This window comes from Monodelphis domestica, chromosome 6 (genome assembly GCF_027887165.1).
Source record: "Monodelphis domestica isolate mMonDom1 chromosome 6, mMonDom1.pri, whole genome shotgun sequence".
In the NCBI taxonomy this organism is placed as follows: domain Eukaryota; kingdom Metazoa; phylum Chordata; class Mammalia; order Didelphimorphia; family Didelphidae; genus Monodelphis; species Monodelphis domestica.
In genome coordinates, this window is record NC_077232.1 from 109,018,571 (window position 1) to 109,040,578 (window position 22,008).

Sequence of the window (22,008 nt, forward strand, 5' to 3'; positions counted from 1 at the left end):
ATGCTCAGAGTAAATACAAACCTCAACATGGAGGACCTAGAAACTTAGGGGAAAAGGAAAGACCTTTAGTAGGATATAACCTATTGAGCTGATCTTCAAGAAAATTGGAAAGAGTTGGGGGGCAGAGGGAGATGTCTAAGAAGTAGGGAGAGGGAGTGAATTTCTCATGTTCTATAAAGAACAGACTACAAAAAATAAAAATTAAAAATAAAAACATATATAGAAATGGGAGATGAAAATTCCTATAAAGGGAATATAGTAAGTAGACCAGCTTGGCTAAAATGTAGGATATATGAAAAGAAGTGGTAAGTCTGGAAAAGTATGCTATAATCAAATTGTAAGTAATGAAGCATTTCTATTCTGTATAGCTAATATGCTTTATTTGCTATAGAATTACATTATTTTTGTGTATTTATAAATAAACTATGTACTATAAACAAAACCTAACTGGCTTCTTTTACTGAATGGAAAAATTAAACTATATCTTAAATAGTTAATGAGAAGGAAGAGTGTTGTGTTTTGGGGGAGGTGGGAACATGGCAATGAAATTACTAAAAGCTTCTGTTAATTTAGAAATGGAAGGTCATGGGTTCAAATTTAGCCTTCATAGCTATGTGGCTATGTGCCCACACATAGCTGTGTGGGCAAGTCACTTAACTCCCATTGCCTAGTCTTTACCATTCTCCTGCCCTAAAAGCAACACTCAAAGACTGAAGGTAAGGGGTTTTTAAAAAGTTAATGAATAAGTATAATAAGTATAATTCAGTAACTGCTGTCACTTTCAATATGAGATATAAAATCATATCATCTGAGTACAAAATATTATCATTCTTTGCTATGACAATGAATATACACACATTCACAAATCTTAGGAATTTCCTGTTTACCAATTATGTTTTGGAATTAAAAATCATTTTTTAAAACTTTAGAGAAAAGTCATAATGCTAGAATATTATTCTATGTACTGAACATATTTTATTAAGTAGGAAGCATGAGGTAACCAAAATGAAGAGAAAAATGAGCAAGAGGATAGCAATCACTATAAAGTGGGGAGTGTTTTTTTAATAAAAAGAAATACATTAAACCCTCCCAAAATTGTAATAAGTCTGAAATGACCAAAGTTTCAAAATATCTATATTCTCATCTAAACATAAATTGTAAAAGTACACATTAAGTTCAACAAAGCCCACAGTAGCTTAAGTTACAAAAAGTTATATCAATCAACAATCCCAGAGTGTTAAAGGGTAACAGATTACCAATTTCTTCCATGAGTACATAGTGTAAGATTTAAGAGTGTGGTCACCAGGAATTTAATTTATTCCAAAGAGATTTATTTACAATTTATTTACAAAATGTAGAAAGGGTGAATAAGAAAATCAGAGAGAGGATAGGGTAAGATATCTAACTTAAGCACTAAAGTAATTTACTCCCGGGCAGGGAGAGTTAGTCCTTAGGCCTCGGCAAAGCCGAGGACCTGGGGAAATCTCTCTCAAGAGGTAAGTCTCTCCTGAGGCTAGTTTTCTCAGAAAATCCAACAATTAAGAGTCAGCTTTTCATTCACCACATGTCAGTTTAAAGGAAGAGATTTTAGAACAGCCTCGCCAGGAACAGGGTCTTGGGTCCAGCCTCCAAGCCAAAGAATGAAGAATTGTCTCCAGTCTCCACTTCCAAAGAATGAAGAACTGCCCCTCACAGGAAATGACAGCTCCTTGTAAAGACACTTCTTTTGCATCACTTCCTATTTTCCCCTAATTTTACACCTACCAATCACAGTTGAAGCTTTGCTTTAAGACTGCCCAGGGGCAGTTAGTTTAATTCTGATTCATTACCCACTATTGCACATGTGGGTCACAGACCTCCCATTTAAAGATTAAGTGGAATGTTTATACTTTTGGTGATTAGATCTAAAGATGGGCAGATCTCCATATTCAACTTTTAAGTAGGGTATTTACACTTTTAATGATTAAATCTAAAAAATAATCAGTGGTTACAATTTTAATCTTCACAATAGGAAAGGATAACATTAATAACATGGAGCAATTAAAATAAAAGAATTCTTCACTACTCTGAATTTAATGCTAGCCTCAATTAAAGGTATTCCTAAAATATTCCTGATAACTATATAAAAGTGAATGTCAGGTTGATCAGTTCAAGCTAATATCCTATATGGCCAACACCAATAAGCAAAATAATGAAATGTACTGTAAGGGTTATTAAAATAGGGGTTTTGACAAAATAAAAGAGAAGCTTTTAATAATTTAAGTTTTAATGAGAATACAGTAGAGTTGTAAATTAATATTATCCCTTTAAGCCAGAGAAAAGAAAACTTCTAGCAGATTTTAACAATTAACAATTTAGTTTAATTAAAATAGATAGTAAAAGAATATATTAAAATTAATACTGTAAAGGAGAAAAATATAGTAAAGAGGTAGAAAAAGAAAATTTCCTAATGTCTCTACTAGTAGTTATCCTATAACTACCTATATAATTACTACCTAAAACTGCCTATATCTACGTATAATATGTGGAAAGGAAACTAGACTAACAGTTTGTGTGGGGGAGGGCCAACTGGGAGTGGCAGTTGGGTCTTGTGACTAGCACTTCCTTCCTGCCAGGGGTAGACGAGAGGTCTTGCGGCCTGGTGTTGGAGGAGAGTGGAGCTTGTTCAGCCCAGACTGGAGTGGCATGCTCTTCTTGGTTCAGCCCAAAGACACAGGCTTCTAAAGGTTAGAATTGTTCTTGTTTGCTTTCTATCTATTGCTAAGATTCTGAATTAGAACGAGAGTAGAAGGAGTGGGACAAACCCTCCGCCAGCCTCTAGGGCCTGGCCCTATACTCTGAAGCTAAGGAAAAACTCCAATTCCAACTGGATTATTAAACTTTATATTATTTGAATTCGCAGTCAGATAAGTGGACTATCTTTTCTGGTCATAGAGGGAGCTGAAATTCAGTTTCAGTCATTCAAAGACAAACAGACCTTACTGGACCCCTGCTGTTTCCTCTCAGTAAGGGGCATCTCCCTCCCTTGCCTCACCAAGCAATATACCCTCTCTCCCCTTAACTCCTCATTACCTCATACAAACCTCCCATTATTCCCCATTTATCCCCATTTTTCCCAATCCTAATTTCCTTTCCAAATAAATATTACAAATAACAACTACCCCACAAAGTTCTAATAGAAAGATAGAGGAAAGAGAGATTACTAATCTTATACCCTACAAATATACCTAAAATTCCTAATACTACCTCTATCTTCTAAGGACAGTTACTTCTGCCTTGCACAACCCAGGCCTAATATAATCAACTCTATCTATAAATTATTCACTAACACTCTAAAATAAAGGATAGCTATCACTCACTCACTCCTTCAATAACTTTTCTATAGCAGCCCAACTATCAGTAGGCAACTGACAGCAGATCCTTGCCTATGAGACAGACCACCTACTCTCTAGAGATCCCAGAGACAAAAAACCCTCTAAAGGCTAAAGCCAAAAGCCCTCTCAGTAAGCTCAGGCCTGCCTTTATATTCCAGAAACTAAACCCCAACCCATACTACTAGCAACCAATTCCCAAAGACAAACTCATGCCTAGTAGTCAACTTCCCTGAAAATCCTAGCCCTAACTGTCCACAACTGACTCACCAACTGTCAGCAACTGACAGCCTGCAACTGATGCTGACCCAATAGGGGGATCCCCAGTGCCTACTTCTTGTCACTGTGGGTTGGTTAATCTCTATGGTAAGAGGACCTCCAGGTCCCCCATTAAATTAAAAAAGGAATAAAAAATTCCTTTTTACAGTACTTAATTTTATACTTTTATTACCAAATGGTATTGATAAATAAAACATATCTTGATACTTGCACACTCCAAGAACTCACATCATCATACCCTTATAAATGTTGCTTTATCTGTGTTTGCTGGTTGTTTCTCTACCAAATTAAGACTGCAGCTCCTTTAAGACAAATGCTTTTTTCCACACTCACCACAAGATCTAGAGTATAATGATACATGTAAATAGAAAAACAATGACTTTTCAAACAAGATTCCTGATCACAAATGGGGGAGTTTTAGGGTGATTATCAGCACAGAATTGTAGAATCTTAAGAGTTCCCAGGACTTAGGTCATCTATCATAAACTATGCCCAAAGAAAATCCCAATATGATATAACTGACAAGTACTCAGTAAACATTTTTTTAAACACTTCTAACTTCTCTCCCCCTCCAACCCAGTATATGATAACACCCCATTCTTCAATACCTCAAGAGATGTCTGAAGTAATATCACTGTACAATTATTAGTCCTACCATTAATGTGGACTGAAACTTCATCTATACCTCTAATAGACCAGATAATTTCATGAGTTACCAAATTTCATACTGTAACCAAAATATTCATCAACCTTTCAGTGTTAAGTCCTCTCCAATGAGTTAGGCAACAATCCATTGACAGGACCATACCCAAATCTTTTTCATTTGGTAGTTGAGATTACCAAATGAAATGTATGTATGTAATGTGATAGGGAAAGGACTGTTTTGCAACAAACTGTGTTATGCAAATGTTAGAGTGACTGATAGGAGCATGTGACTGAGAGTCACATGGGAGCCTAAGGGCCAGGATCTGGGCAAAGAGTCTGAGGTTCTAACTCTCTTGGTATTTCTCTCCTGAAGGACCTGAAGTTGGAGGTTTGAAAAACAGATTTCTGGCTTTGATGATACCAGCTGAAGAGAGGAATCTTTTGAACTGGCTGCTGATAGTTTGAACAGAAGATTGAGGACACATTTCTCCACTGGACCTGTTTGGACACTTATCACCTGAAGATCCTGGCCCATTTGATTGGACCCCATTTGTGAGATTTGGTTATTGGGGAAACTTATTGTTTAGCTTAGAATAATATAGAATAACATAGATTTATAGAAATTAGATTTATTGTTGGGAAAGGGAGGAAGGGAAAAGGGTAATGCAAAACATCCTTTCCCTATGACAGTATGTACTCTGCTGGCAGAGCTTTCAAGAGGCCAAGGAAGTTATCCATAGAATAATGGTCTAAACTATTTTACTTTGCATTAAGATCTTCTAAAATCTGGGGGGCAACCTACTTCTCCACTTCATCCCTTACTACTACTCTACTCCTCTATACAGAACAATACTTACCAGACTGGTTTGCTCACAAAGTCTTTAATAAACCCATCACATTCCGATTTCTGACATGCTTTTTAACCGTGTTACCTCTGCCTAGAAAGACTTTCTCCTTTCTTTTCCTCTTTAATGTCTAAAAAACTTTTTATGCTACAGGCTCACAGAACTCTAATGTCTCTGTAAAGCATTCACTGATCACTAGAGCTCCCATAATCTCTCCTTCCTAACTCTGAAAGCACTTATTTTCTAAATTCTATAATATTCATTTAATGTTTATTGTGTATCACCTGGTAATAACTTTCAGACTATACATGAAGATTCAGTCCCATCTTACTCGGTCCCCTCATTTTACAGAAAATGAGATACAGAGAGGTAAAGTTACTTATTCAATATAATATAATTAATAAATGGCAGAACCAAGATTAGAACTATGGTTTCTTGCCTCAGTTTAGTATACTTTCCACCACAACATAATTATTAATCATCTTTTTATGTACATATGTCTGATCTGCAAGCTTAGCCTGTGAGGACTAAAAGTATAAATCCCTGATTCTCTTAATTGGCCCCTGAAGACTAAGTTGGTTCAGTTAATTAAGTACTTACTAATCATTTAGAGTAGAGGTGTCAAAAACAACACTTTAATACAGCCAGAACCAGATTAAAATGTAATTGGGAAATATTTTACCAAAAAAAATACAAAAAAAATCCCCACATAGATGACATTACATTTTAAAACTAAGTCAATATGTGGCCTGAAGGGATCCTTATGTAAAGATCAGGGGTCCAATTTCTATTATAATTTGACACCAATGATTTAAAAGACAGACAGCTGCCTCAGACACGAGGTTTCATACATTCAAATACATCATATAAAGTCTATAATGCCATGCCCACTCACAAATATGTCTCAGTTTCCAAATTTAAAATTTATAAGCCATGGGGGCAAAGTCAAATTATCCTCTAAACAACTTTGATATAATATCTCTGAATGAATTCTGGAGCAGCAGAGCCACAAAAAGATGGGGTAAAACAATTTTTTTACCTGAGTGGGAGTGGAGCTCAGATCAGCATGCCAAAATAGACCCCACCTCTGTAAGCCAGCACTGGCCTTGAGGACAGCTGAATAAGCAGCAAAGGCTTCTGAAGCTCTCAGTCACAGATAATAAGAGGGTTGGATAACTGGTCAGAAGGAGAATGCAGAAAAATTGGAAAATAAGGGGATGCCCTTCAATTGGGGGAATGGCTGAACAAATTGTGGTATATGTTGGTGATGGAATACTAATATGCTCAAAGGAATAATGAACTGGAGGAATTCCATATGAACTGAAACGACCTCCAGGAATTGATGCAGAGTGAAGAGAGCAGAACCAGGAGAACATTGTACACAGAGACTGATACACTGTGGCATGATCAAATGTAATGGACTTCTCCATTAGTGGCAATGCAGTGATCCTGAACAACTCGGAGGGATTTACAAGAAAGAAAACTATCCACATTCAGAGGAAAAACTGTGGAGGAATAGAAACACCAAAGAAAAACAACTGCTTGGTTACATGGGTCGATAGGGATATGACTCAGTAGATTCTAAATGATCATTCTAGAGCAAACATCAGCAACATGGAGATGGGTTCTGATCAAGGACACATGTAAAACCCAGTGGAATTGTGTGTCAGCTACGGGAAGGAGTGGGGGGAGGGGAGGGAAATAATATGATTCTTGTAAGGAAGGAATAATGTTCTAAATTGACTAAAAAATTTTTTCAAAAAAAAAAAAAGAAGAATGCAGAGACCTCTTTATTTTCTCTGGGTGATGGATTCTGTTGCATTGCCCACACACAGATCTCGGTCACAGGCTGTAATACCAGGGTAATGAGGAGAATACACCAATGTTTGCAGTTTCAGGGAAGAAGGGGATCTTGGTCACAGTTCCCAAGGGGAAAAGAGAGCTTGTGGTTATTCACAGACTAGAGCACATGTAGCACACAGAGTAGTAAATACACCTTTCCTTACATTATACCACCTTGGAAGAACTAAACACTTATAGATCCTTGGAACTAGCTCTGAAGACACCAGCACAAAGAAAATGAAGCTTAAGATAGTGCCTCCTTCGCCATAGGAATGAAGCACACCTATAAACGTTTTTAAGTTAAATGATAAAAAAATACAAAGCATTCCCCAACTGAAAAATGGTAAAATGATAGAAATGGCAGTTCTCAGAGGAAGAAATTAAAATTATCCATAGCTATATGATAAAAATGTTCCAAGTCACTATTAATTAGAAAAATGCTGTGAGATACCACCTCACACCTATCCAATTGGCTAACATGACCAAAAAGGAAAATGATAAATGTTAAGAGGGGATGTGGAAAAATTGAGACACTAATACACTGTTGATGGAACTATGAACTGATAAAAACCATTCTGGAGAGCAATCTGGGACTGTTTTCAGAGGGCCATAATCCTCTGACTAAGCAAGACCACCACTAAGTCTGTATCCCAGAGATCAGAGTGAAGGGGAAAGGACCTTTCTATACCAAAATATTTTTAGCAGCTCTTTTTTGTACTGGCAAAGAACTAGAAACTGAGGGTTTGTCCATCACTTGGGGAATGGATGCCATCTTTCAAGAAATTATCAAGAGAAACTCTTCTAATATTCTAGAACCAGAGGGTAAAATAGAAACTGAAAGAATCTACCTCCTGAAAGAAATCCCCAAATGAAAATTCCCAGAAATATTATAGCAAAATTCAAGAACTCTCAGGTCAAGAAAAAAAATGTACTCCAAGTAGTCAAAAAGAAACAATTCATATATGATGCAAGCCACAGTCAGAATAACACAAAATTTAGCAACTTGGATATTGAAGTAGCAAAGGGCCTGAAATATGATATCCCATGGGTGAAAGGACTACAACCAAGAATCATATACTCAGCAAAACTGAGTATAATTCTTCAGGGGAAAACAATAGGCATTCATTCAATGAAATTCCAAGCATTCCTGATAAAAACACTAATGCTGAATAGAAAATTTGAGTCACAAATACAAGACCCAAGAAAAGCATGAAAAAGTAAACAGGATAGGTTTCAAATAAGGTTAAACTGTTTATATTCGTACATAGAAAGATGATACTTGTAAACTTCTAAGAACATTAACATTATTAGGGCAATTAGAAGGAATATACATAACATGGGTGTGAGTGGAATATGATGAGATGATATCTTAAAAGATTAAATTATGGGGTAAGAAAGGGGAATGCATTGGGAAAAAAGGTAGAATGGGATTAAAATATCTCATATAAAAGAGGCACAAAAGAGAATATATAGAAGAGAAGATAGGGGAATTGAGGAGAGGAGTGCTTGAATCTTAGTCTCATCAGAACTGACTCAAAGAGGGAAGAACACACACACAACTCAGTTGGGTACAGAAATCTATCTTCCCCTACAGGGAAGGAAGAGGAGACAAAAGAAAGGGACAGTGGGGGGAAGGGCTGACAGAAGAGAGGGTAATTTGGCAGAGGTGGTAGTCAGAAGCTAAACCCTTTTGAGGATGGACAGGATAAAAGGAAAGAAAGATTAAATGGGGGGAAAATAGGATAGAAGGTAATACACAGTAATAATAATGGAAAAAAAAATTTTGTGACAAATCTCTATAATAAAGGCTTCATATCTCAAATACATAAGCAAGTCAGATATATAATATAAGTCATTCCCAATTGACAAATGGTGAAAGGATTTGAAAAGAAAATTCTCAGACTAGCTGCCCCTAAATCCTTTCATTTTTAAGGAATACCAAAAAGTTAGGTGACTCAGTGGATTGAGAACCAAACCTAGAGATGAGAGGTCCTAAGTTCAAATTTGGCCTAAGACATTTCCTAGCTATATGAACCTGAGCAAGCTACTTAACCCACATTGCTTCACCCTTACTGCTCTTTTACCTTGGAATTAATACACAGTATTGATTCTAAGACAGAAGGTAAGGGCTTTATTTTTAAAAAAAATTTTTTTAAGAATACCAAAAGCAACTACATTCTAGTACCACAAAATAATTCAGACAATATGATTGGAATTCATTGCCAGGGTACTTGATTTTTATCCTATATATCTTAAGAAATATTTAAGTATTATTATATAATAAAATACCTTTTTTATGGATTGATTAAAAGGAGGGAAACAGAGAAGACCAGGGAGAATTAAACACAGAACTCCCTACTTATACTTTTGTTATTGAATATATGTCATATACATAGGATGAGAAGCTGAAAAATTACAATGAAAAGAAAGTTATTTTTTTAGGTAGCTACCTCTAACAACCAGCTTATAAAAGATCCTTCAGACAGGGGCTATATTACTTAATCTTACACAAGATTATGTTCCCAAAACTGTTACTTGCCAGACCTCCCACAAATTATACCTATTCTCTTGAATTTGTTATTAAAGTTGTCAAAGGCAAAAAGAAAAGCAAAATTTTTAAAGGTCTCTGCCTTTCATACAAATAATGAAACCAGCTTTTACAAGGGCAGATTTGTAGAGTAAGGTCAAGTGGAAAATCCCTGCTGTAGCACTTTCCCTTGTGGCTGGCTCCTCAGACCTCAATAGCTCTCCAATCTTAGCACAGAAATGTGAATAAAAATTCCTCCACATCTTCTTAATATTCAAGAACTTCCACTTTTAAGTATTTGAATGTAATTATGCTAATCAGAAGTTGCAGTAGTTGGTATCTTGGAAATGACCCACATACCTTTGGTACCATGCATATACTTTCACTGTGTCCAAATTGGAGAAAGTCCCCTAAATGTTGATACTAGTCCATATTAGCACTCCTAGTTCCTCCCAGACAATAGTCTTTCATGCTAACAAGTGATATTGCAATATACAATATATTTATAATCAAATACATGTTTACCTTTCTTTCTTTTAATAGCTCCATATAGCCATTTGATCCCAGTGATAGTAAGGTAATAAGTATATCTAAAGATGGGGAAGCTGAAGCTCTTCCTGAAATAATAAAAAACAGATTACTCTCATAAAAAGACAGTGGTCTGGAAAAGAAAAGTTATTACAGAGGAAAATACATTCAAGTTCTTCTGAAGGACAATTAGCTTATTTACCTGGATACATCTTGCTGATTTCTTGAATGAAGGAATCACTGAAGCCAGCAATGATAGCACCACCTACTGGAACCATAAAATTTTTGTCCAAGCTCTGAACAAAGGCATCTATTCTACCTACTCGAGCACCCTAAAATCAAATGACATAAAATATTAAGTATTTGCTGTTAAGCTAACAGTGGACATACAAAAACTGAAATAAAGGGATGTCAAAGAATACTATCAAAATAGAAATTAAATGAAGTTAGATTAAATAAAAATACTGTCATTTTCTTATGAGCTTAATATTGCTAATTAACAGAATTAAATATTAGCCTTTCATTCACAAACCAATCTTAACTTTTAGAAAAGGAAAATATTCGCAAAGAAATATGTATTTTAGTCTTAGTACTTTAGGACATTCATAGAAAATAAATGTTAATTAATATCTATAAATTTGCCACACTATAGAACCACTTACTCTTTCATCCACTCAACAAAGTTTACTACCCTTCAAATCAATACCATTCTAATTGTGGGAATAAAAAAAGAATATAAGATTCTCATCCTCAAAGATCCTTCAGTCTAGTTTAGCAGACAAGATATACTAATAAATGTTCAACTGAATAATAAAAGATGTAAGTAACACTTGCATTGTGGCTCAAAAAAATCTAGGATTTAACTAACTGAAAGTAGTTCCATATACCATAATGTTCCACCATATAGGTGGAACATTATAAGCTAAGAAAAAGAAGCAAGAATGAGCATGGCATTTATAACAGATAGTAAAAATAACTTGAGTGGAGAATTTATACTTTTCTACTCTCCCTGGAAATACAGAGAAAAGAAAATAAGCAAATGCTCCAAGGGGAAAGGTCTCAGAAACAAAGACTGAGGAGAGAATAGGGGCCTGTAAGGCAGAACCTATACAGAAAGTCAAGCCATTCTCAGTGGTTAAAAATCTATCCTACTAGTACTTAGTTCTTAGTTTTATGAGCACACATTTACATTTTATCACTTCCATCTCCCAACTATTATTTACAATGAGCTTTAACAACAATTAACATCCAATATACTTCAACATATATCTCAGTCCATGTAGGAAGGGTAGCAATGCAACAGAAACCTAGAAACTTTAATTACTCCTTACAATCATCAGTCACACTGGTCTCCCAAAGCACAAACCCAAGATAAAATAATGTGCCATCAGTATTTTCTGCACCTAAAGAAAGTAGCTCTAAGAAAGTATAAACATTTATTTTTCATATACTGTATTATTTCTATATTAGGAAAAATTTCTGAGCCAGGTTTTAGAACCGGTTCCATTCAATCTATAGATTTTTGCCTTCTCTTTGTACTTAGGAATGGGGTCCTTTCACAGATTCTGTCTAACAAAAAGGTTGCAATGATTCTTTTCCTGCTTATGTGACAAAACAAATCACCTGTCCATCTCCTAGTGTGGAGAAGGGCTGAGGATTTGCTGGACCACCTCCTAATTAGCTGGTTATCAATTAAAGATGTCTTGGGATGTTCAAGGGAGGAATTGAATAATGAGCTCCCAAAAGTGCATAGAGGTATCTGGGTCAGGAATACTAGAGGCTTTTGGAGAATCAAGAAAAGCCTTTGACAATAATTAGGATTATCTTGATTGGTCACTTAATTATTTTAAAATTAAGAAAACTGTTGCTTGAGAATTTCAACAGCTACAAAAAATTCACAATTATCTATTTGGCCAGCAGTTACTTGAAGCTCCTAGTGAATTGTGATTCCTATTTTATACAATCTACTTTAAGCACCAATTTTTTATGACTAATGCAAAGCAAGGCAAAACTTTATCCCTATGATCATACCTTCAGAAATTATGATTGCTTCTATATAGCAAATCCTAAAATACTTTTGTGTAATTCCTTTGCACATAATTATTTTTAAATTATTTAATTCTATTGCTAATAAACATTTCGAGTGAAAATTCAAATAGCAATAAGTCTTAGTGAAAACTAGAAGACTTAAAAGCAGAAAATGTGAAACTAAGTACTAGTGCCTTTCCTATTCAACCTATGCTTATCGTAGTTTCAATTGACTCATTTGATAAATGATGATATTATCTCTCAAGACCTGGGCACCCATAAATCTATCTATATTGCCAATTCCCATAAATATATGTCATAACCATATTTTAAGCTATACATCTACAGATGTTCATTATAATATGGGAGAATCATAGGGCCTATACTTTCCTTATATGGAGAGCTTGTTTTCTCCTAATGTTATTGACTTTTGATTCTCTTCTTCCAAACTGTCCTTCACTGCTGTATAAATGCATTCCCAATCAGCTGTCCCTTCTTTTATTTTGTTAGTGAGACTTGCTACTTCAAATTCAAACTTTTCTATTATGCCAATTATTTCCTCTGCAGAGGTCATAAATTCTGGTCTTACAATTCTCATTTCTCTTTTAAATCACTCGGAAACATGTTATGATTTCATGTTCTGTTGAAAATCCACAGGATCCTCTGCCTCATCAGATGTTGAATCATTTCCCCTTGTTTTACAGTATTTTCTTAATAAAGGCTGAAGTCATTTACTAGAACTGGAGGCCTTATTTCTTTCAAGTATTATGCCTTTCTTGTTCGTTTATTTGCATAATTATGTTCATGGTCTTTTGAATTTTTTTCTTTTGAGATCTTCATTATTGTCAGGGTTTTTTCCCTTTTTTCCCCCTATTGCTCTGTTTCTGACACCCTTTCCTCTGGTGATGATTTCCTTAGGGGTTGGATCTCCAAATGCCTCAGCTTCCTCTTACTTTAAGCATTCACCAGTCTAAGAATTTACCTGTTAAGGGGGCAGCTGGGTAGCTCAGTGGATTGAGAGCCAGGCCTAGAGACGGGAGGTCCTAGGTTCAAATCTGGCCTCAGACATTTCCCAGTTGTGTGACCCTGGGCAAGTCACTTGACCCCCATTGCCTAGACCTTACCACTCTTCTGCCTTGGAGCCAATACACAGTATTGACTCCAAGATGGAAGGTAAGGGTTTTAAAAAAAAAAAAGAAAAAGAATTTACCTGTTACAAGTGAACTTTTGAGAGGTTAAAATTAGCTCTAGCTGGATGCTAGGCTCTTTCTCTTAGGCTTCAATGAAGTGTCACACAATCCCTCAAACACAGTGTCCCGCCCTTTTCCCTCAGACTCCTCAGTTCTCTGGCCCAAAGGTCAAGAGCACAGTCACACTGCTATTATCAGCCTGGACAGAGCTCTATTATAAAGCCCAGACACATGTCCTGTCTCATTCCTTCTGTTCCTCTGCTTTCTTGCAGAACTGTGTTGTAGCACAGAATGCTACGGGCATTCTTGCCCTCATGGCCTCAGCACATTTTTGCAGTTTGGAGCTTGGATCTCCAGGCACTGGAAATGAAGGTAAATTAGGATCCAGGATGGGGTTGCCTTTTGTTGCAAGCCCAAGGGCTGGATTGACTTGTGTAATCTTGTTGCTCAAAGCATGATGGGCAGTGAGGAAGAGGGTGATGAGTGGATACAAGTTAGGTGTTAATTCACAGTTTTTACTTTCTTTGGGTTCTTGGTGTTCTAAACTAGAGGTGTCAAATATATTATCCCTGGTCCAAAGGACTCCTAAGTGAAACCCAAATTAGATTACAATATAACTGGGAAATATTTAATAAAACAAATAAAAATAATACAAAATTATATTTTAAAATAAATATATAGCTTTCAGACATACTTATGTACAGTTTAGTGACCGCAGTTTCTTTTGAGTTTGACACCACTGTCACAGATTAGGGAATTGCTTTATTTATTTATGGAAATGATGATATTGCTTTATCTCCAATGCATATTTTCTGTTTTTGGAGAGGTCTGAAGAGTTTATGAGGATCAGAGAAAATGTCTAGACCTTCAACATATTAGCCATCTGACCTATAAGTCTGAATATAAGGAATAAAAGCTACTCTGAATTCAAAAGCCTAACAACTCCAAGGCATCAGGAAAAGAGTACTAAAGGAGCTATATATATTTTAACTCATTAAATCTCTGGCTTCCTTTGTACACCCCTATTTTTGATTACCTCATGGCCCAAGCTGACCAGTGACAAATCCCACCATCTAGCACAATGATATAAAAAGAAAAAAAAACAGATCAATGGAACCTAGTAATGTTAAGTTTAGAGTTACATTTTTGCAATCTTAGGCTATTAAACATTTAGTAAGACTTTCCAATATAAAACCTGGAGCCATGTTGTAAATAGGAACACCAAGAAATAATACATCAATAAGCTAAAATTTACATCAGCATTCCTATCCTTTCATCATAAAAATAAATCCATAACAATGGAAAGCAGACTAAAATAAATATCTTTTAGTTGGGGAAAAGTATAACCACTTGCAGATGATCTAAGGACTGGAAATAGTGGCTACTAGGTACCTGAACCTCAATCCACATCTTGAGGTCATGAGACTGTCAATAAGAAAGGGTATGCTGAGTGACCACTAGGAGTACAGTGGATAGAGAACCAGGCCTGGAAAGGGGAGATCCTGGTTCAAAGGTGACCTTAGATACTTCCTAACTGTACAACCCTGGACAAGTCAGAAGGGAGGAAGGGAGGGAGGGAGAAAATGCTAGGAAAATGAAGGAACTTTAAAATAACACAACAGAGTTACAAAATAGAAGAACTATGGAAGTCATTTATCTAAACCCTTTCATTTAATAGATGTAGAAAACAGACACAAAGGTCAGGCATTGCCTGAGGTGATTAGTTAGTAAATGGCAAAGCTACAACTTGAGCCATTCATCTAATTCCAAGTTAAATGCCCAATTTCTCTGAAGTAAAATATAAGTACTCTTTACATTGTATTAAGAGAAGTGAATAATAGGAAGGATTATTAAATTTCTCCCAATTCTAAATATATAAAGGAAGACTTGAGCTCTAGGTATCTTTGTGAAAGATTAAAATTTATTCATCTATATGTTTTCACTTCCTCTTTCTGTGACCTCTTATTCTAGCCTCTAAACTCTTTAATTCCAGATTTTTAAGAAGTGGTACTATAAAAGATTTAGTGATTAATATGTCAATAGAAATAGTATATGTACTCCAAAGTTGCCCAGTCTTTAGAAGATAATAAACTTTACTATGCTTGAAAATTTTTTAATGAAAACTACTTTTTTTACCTGTTGTATGAGATGCATACACTTTGAAGACTGTACTCCATATGCATTGTTAACTATATGTGGTATGTCATATTTAGCACAGATCACAGCTAGATCTTCCAGTCTATAAACATAAAAATACAATTTATTAAGTCACATGGTATACTGTAAAGTTATCACATTCAAATTATTTTTTGACAGTATTTGTCACTTACGTTTACTGTGTAAAACTCAATGACTGACATAAATATCACTCAAATATACTAGCATGTTATTTGGTACCTCAAAAACACATAAAAGCCATTTTTTTATTTTACAGCAACAAATGAAGGTTTTCAATTCAAGTAATGAAAGGAGGTGATAAAAGGAAACATATTTAGAAAGGATTAGATTAAAACCTTTTCAATCGGCTAACATTCTAAAAAGGATAAATTTTGACCTGTGTCAAACTATTGAAATGTTTTTAAATTTCTATTTTAATTATTTATATTGACAAAAAAATTAAGAGCTGAATTTTCATGATGAAGAAATCAAATATGCCAACTGAAAATTATAAAATGTTTTAAACTTCTTTTATATGTCAGTGTAACTTTTTAACCCTTTTAAATAGGGTCCTTTAATGAAGATGCCCCTTCAACTCTCTCTTAATTATTAAGATATTGAGAGAGTCTGAAAATTTATAGTGAAATTTTGATTACCTATGAAAAGTTTAATGGTTAGACCAAAGCCTAACAATAAGATACCTGACCTTGCAGAACTAAAAACCACTTCTGAAATTACTTGGTACTCTTGTCAACTTGAACTAATATAGGAATTTTTTTGGCTAATGTGAAATATAAAAGAAAAATAAAAAGAAATAAAATGAGAAATATAAAAATATAAAAGAATCTCTAATATTGCATTAATGCAGCTTTGGTCAAAATCAATGCAAATGCATTATTTTTGTTTCCTTACTGTTACTTTTGAAATCTAAAGAATTTGGAAATGAGGAATTTTATATGAGTTCTTTTTTTATCAAGTATGTTTAAGTTTTAAATGTAATTTTATGTATTTTATATAAATCTCTTTGAGTAGGATCATATGAACAGTTAGAAATTCAAAAGCAAAAAAGTTAGAAGGAACAATATAAACAAAGACAAGGACAAGTTAAGAAAGTATAGGTTGTGTTCAGAGAGGAAAGAGTAGTTCAGTTTGACAGGAGAATTAATATGTATGAAGAGGACTGGAAATGCTATAAGGGGAAAGCCTTAAATGCCAGGCAAAATAGATTGTGAAATCATTTTGGTTATAGTATAAATAATTTCTTTTTATAGTGTATGATCTTTTTATAAAAGTAAGAATATACTTAATAATACTGATGTCAGAAATTTTCAAATGACTTGCTTGAATTTCTATTAAATGAAAACACTTCAAGTATTCATTTTTAAAATAAAATCTATAAATTTAAACATAATTGTTTCCTTTACAAACAATTAAGGGGAAATAATCTTTTAAATTTATAAATCCTAGAAAATAAACAAGTATTTCAATTTTAAATTAAAATAAAAATTAAGCAAAAAATAAAATAACTTCTTAATGAAGGCTCTTAGAAGGACTATAATACTCTAAGAATATTATTATAGAAAACTAAGAGCATTTTGGAAAACTGAAAGTAGATGTCCAGTAGATATTTCAAATTCAGTATACCCAAAATATAATTTATTATTTTTCCTAGTAGAGAGTTACTAAACTCACTTCCCATCCCCAACCTACCCTATTACTATAGAGCCATGGTGGTGAACCTATGGTATGTGTGCCTGAGGGGGCACTCAGAGCCCCCTCTGTGGACATACCTGCTGTTGCCTAAGCACAGAATTTGTCAGAGTTCATTACTAGAAAAATCAGAGGGATGTAGGGCCTGGCTGCTCCCCTCCCCCTTCTCCACAAGCACCTGACTCAGCCCTCTAAAAGGTTAACCATCCCTGCTATAGAGGGTCACACCATCCTCCCATTCCTCAGGCTCACAACAGAATTATCCTGGACTCCTCACTCCTTCTCATGCCCCTATATCCAAAGCTGTTGTCAAAGCCTATCAATTTTACTTTTGCAATACCTCTAGATTATGCCTGCTCTCTCAAATGCTGCCACCACTCCAGTGAAGCACATCTCACACATGTGGTTTGCTGGAGGGTCTGACTGCCTCAAATATTTCCCCACTCCAATCCATTCTTCTTCTTTCAGTCACTAAAGTGATTTTCCTAACATGAAGACCCAATTTTATGTCACTCCTTTACTCAACAAACTCCAGTGGCTTCCCATTCCCTCCAGGAGTAAATGCAAGATGTTCTTTTTGACATTCGAAGCCCTTTATAACCGAGCCCCCTTCCTATCTTTCTAGTCTTCTTCACTTTTCTCCCTATGGCATATTCTCTGATCCAGTGACACTGACTTCCTGGTTGTTAAATAAACAAGACACTCTTTATCTCTCAGTTCTGGACCTTTTACTGGGCAATGAATGCTTTACCTTCTCTACTTCAAATACTGACCTCCCTAACTTCCTTCAAGTTCCAATTAAAATTCCACCTTCTACAGGAAGTCTTCCCAAATCCTTCTTCATTCCAGGGCCTTTCCTCTGTTAATTATTTCCTATTTATCCTGCATATAGTCTATTTTGTGTGTGTGTGTGTGCACTCATGTGTGTGCACATGCGTGTACACACATATACATATATACACATATATATGTTTGCATGTTGTCCCCCCGATTTGACTATAAGCTCCTTGAGGGCAGGAACTATCTTTCTATATCCTCACAGCTTAGCAGTGTTATAGAGCACATAGCAGATACTTCATAAATATTTATTGGTTGGTTGAATAAAATTCAGAATAACTTATCCTCAGATTGGTAACAAATTTTTCAGCCATAGTAACTTACTAAGGTGCAATAGAATAGTAATTTGCATTAGTAAAAAAAAAATATTCATACCAACAAACTGGTTACTTGAAATACTGAATATGATAGGAATTATAAAATTAGTTTTATATGTGGATGGCACATTTGTTTTTAGTGCCTTATTACCATTCAGTCTCAGGGATATAGTATATAGAAAAAATGTCATATGAAAGACAAAAGAAGCAAAGTAATATAGTAAGTATATAGTAATACAATAAAAAAGAATATATTTAATGTTAAAGAGATATTTCATCCTATACTTTTTAATTTTATAGTTGGGGCAAATGACCACATTCTTCTTCTTTCCAGATTTTTACCAAAAAGTATACCTACACTCAACTATAGTGATAAAAAAAATCCATCAAGAATAGCAACCAGAAAATCATACCCACTTATTCTTCAATATTTAACACAAAAAAAATTACGGATGCTTGGTTTCTCCTATCAATGCAGATCATTTTTATAGCTTGGTGGATGGTTTTCAAGTTGCTGCAACTGAAAAAATCCATCCCCCAGTGTTAGTCTCTCATACAAAATGCATAGCTATATTTAAAACTCTTCAGCTATGTAGAACTTGCCAGAGGCTTAAGCATCCTTTTAAAAACCCAGAGTCATTTCCATGCTAAGTTGAGACATCTAAATTAAGTTTCTGTTAGGATTTCATAAAATAATAACAACTACAATAATAATAGTTAATTTTAAATAGGCCTTATCATATGTCAGGCAAGGTGCTAAGTGCTTTACATTGTCTCATTTGAGCCTCATAACAACCCTAGGAGGTACATGTTATTGTGTTTTTTTATAGATGAGAAAAATAAGGCAAATAGTTGTTTTGTTTTCTTTTGTTTTCCAAGTGACTTGGCCAGGGGCACACAGCAATTAAGTGTCTGGGATCAAATTTGAACTCAGCTTTTTTGACTCCAGGCCCAGGGTTCCTATCCACTGAATCATCTAGTGCCTTTACAGACATACCTTGGAGATACTGCAGGTTCAGTTCCAGACAACCACAATAAAGCAAACAGAGTAATAAAGTAGGCCCTACAAATTTTTTGGTTTCCTACTGCATATAAAAATCACAGTTATAATATACTATATACTATAGTCTGTTAAGTATGCAATAGTATTATGTCTAAAAATCTATTTACTTCCCATAATTTAAAAACACTTTATTGCTGGGGGCAGCTGGGTGGCTCAGTGGATTGAGAGTCAGGCCTAGAGACAGGTACAAATCTGTACCTAGAGACTAGGTACAAATCTGGCCTCAGACACTTTCCAGCTGTGTGACCCTGGGCAAGTCACTTGACCCCCATTGCCTAGCCCTTACCACTCTTCTACCTTGGAGCCAATACACAGTATTGACTCCAAGATGGAAGGGTTTAAAAAAAAATACTTTATTGCTAAAAAATGCTAACTATCATCTGAGCCTTCAGTGAGTTGTAATCTTTTTGCTGGTGGAGAGTCTTGCATCAATGTTGATGTTTGCTGACTAATCAGGATGGTGGCCACTGAAAGTTAGAGTGGTTGTGGCAATTTCTTAAAAGAAGACAACAATGAATTTTGCCACATCAATTGACTCTTCCTTTCACTTGAACACTTAAGCAGTCATTGTAGAATTAATTGGCTTAATTTCAATATTGTTTTGTCTTAGGGAATATGGAGGACTAAGAAAAGGGAGTACAATAAAGGGTACAGCTGGTCAGTATAAAAGAACACTCAATATCTATCTTATTAATAAGTTCGTCATCCTATATAGACAAGGTTTGTGGAGCTCCAAAACAATTACAATAGTAACATCAAAGATCACTGATCACAGATCACCAGAACAGACATAATAACGATGAAAAAGTTTGAAATATTGCAAGAATTACCAATGTAAGCACATGCTTGTGGAAAAATGGCACCAAAACTTTTTCAACGCAGGACTGCCACAAACCTTCAATTTGTAAACACACACACACATACACACACACACACACACAGTAGCTACAGAACACAATCAAGTGAAGTTCAATAAAACAAGCTATACTTGCATATTCTACTTTCAACAACGCATGTGAGTTATTGTCATAAGGATGAGCCTTCTAAGCTGTTTTAGGATGAAAAAATCTCTTCCTCCTCTTATAAACCTCCTAAGTTGTCTTAGGCTGGAAAAAAGTCTCTCTCTGATCTTTTATTGGCTCCACCACACAAAAATTTTATTTGAGATGTTATTTTAAAATTGTTTGGTAGAAAATATGAGAATTCAGCTGGTCCCAGCCCGTACTCTGCCATCTTGCCCTGAGAAAAGACTTTCAAATATATTTTCTCATATGAAGTACACTGAGCAAGTATTATTACCCTAATTTTACAGATGAGGGAACTGAATCTAAAGAATGACAAGAGACTTACCCAGAATCACAAAGTTAGTAAACAATAAAGTCTGAATGAGAATTCTTCATCTAGACTAATCCAGTACTCTGAATATGCCTAGTGAAAGCAAAGCACTACAACCTACAAACATAACTCCTTTGCTCTTGAAAATAGCCAGGTCTATTACCATGAACGTGGTTTTATTTACCTTTTTATAACAGTCCTCTAAAAACTGTGTGGCAATGAAAATTAACATGCATTCATTATTACTAAATTATGTGATACCTATGAGTTTAAACCAAATTCTCTAAGCTACAGAGAAAGAAAAAGGTCACTAGATCTTAAAGATGTATTAATACTACTATTCCAAGCATTAAAATAAAATTCAGAAAGCAGAGGAAATGTTGTTTTAAAAACTAGAAATACTAAAGAACAGTAAAAATAGTATAGTTGGAATTAGTATAGCATATCTCTCTCATACAACTATTTCAACAAAGGCTGAAAAAGAACAAAACTGAATTGTGATCAGGAAATCTGAGAAGAAAACACATTAAGTCATTATAATCATTAGATTTCAGGGCAGGAATTGTATTTTGTCTCCTTTTCCCCCCTGGTTTAGTACAGCACCTGGCACCTAGTAGGCACTTAATAAATGTTTATTGGTTGAGTCACAGTTCTATCATAGGGAAACATAGAGAGACAAAAGAGAGGTCTCTAGTCACTGAGATCAACATCAAGTCAAGAAGGTATCTCACACAGCCATCAAACCCTAGGGCTGAACTGGGTCCATACTTGAGCATAAAGAGGTCATGGACCCAACATGGGCAAGCCTGATGCTGTGCAGGGATCAAAAGAAGAGACACCTGGCATTTGTTACTCTGTCTCCTGAGTGAAATTGCAGGTCCAGCACGAACTGGGAAGTGTAAACCTTAAAATTTCTTAGACTTATAAATGTTGGAAATTTCACCATTGGGAAATTTCATACTTGGAAAATTTCTTACTGATAGTCTATTGGAATGTGAACCCCATTGGCATGGGAGGTTCCATCTCCTCCCTACTTAAGATTACTTTAGGACAGAAACCTTTTGCTGAACAATGGAAAGGACTTTGACCTATGCTTAAACATAGAACAGGAAGTTCTTTGAGTCATGATTGATTTTAGAATTGATACAATAGAGATACTTGGAATGACAGAACCAGGTCTTGGAAAATACAATTTCCACCCTACTCAGTCCTAACAGGATTTAAGAAGGGCTGCAGCATAGATCAAGATTTAATTATTTGAGAATATGACCTTCAACAGACATATGCAAAGCCACAGACCTCTGGGTGGTCCTGTGTTAAGGTAGAGCCACCAT

At 35.2% G+C, this 22,008-nt stretch overlaps 1 protein-coding gene across 1 annotated transcript in view; it reads right to left on the reverse strand.

Moving 5' to 3' along the window:
• SEPSECS (Sep (O-phosphoserine) tRNA:Sec (selenocysteine) tRNA synthase) overlaps window positions 1–22,008 on the reverse strand; it is an 89,699-nt gene that overhangs the window by 27,715 nt on the left and 39,976 nt on the right. The window contains exons 6-8 of the mRNA XM_001362501.3: window positions 15,392–15,494; window positions 10,240–10,369; window positions 10,035–10,126 (exon numbers count right to left, since the gene is read on the reverse strand). Coding sequence (XP_001362538.1) covers window positions 10,035–10,126; window positions 10,240–10,369; window positions 15,392–15,494 — 325 coding nt within the window. The remainder of the gene's footprint in view (window positions 1–10,034; window positions 10,127–10,239; window positions 10,370–15,391; window positions 15,495–22,008) is intronic.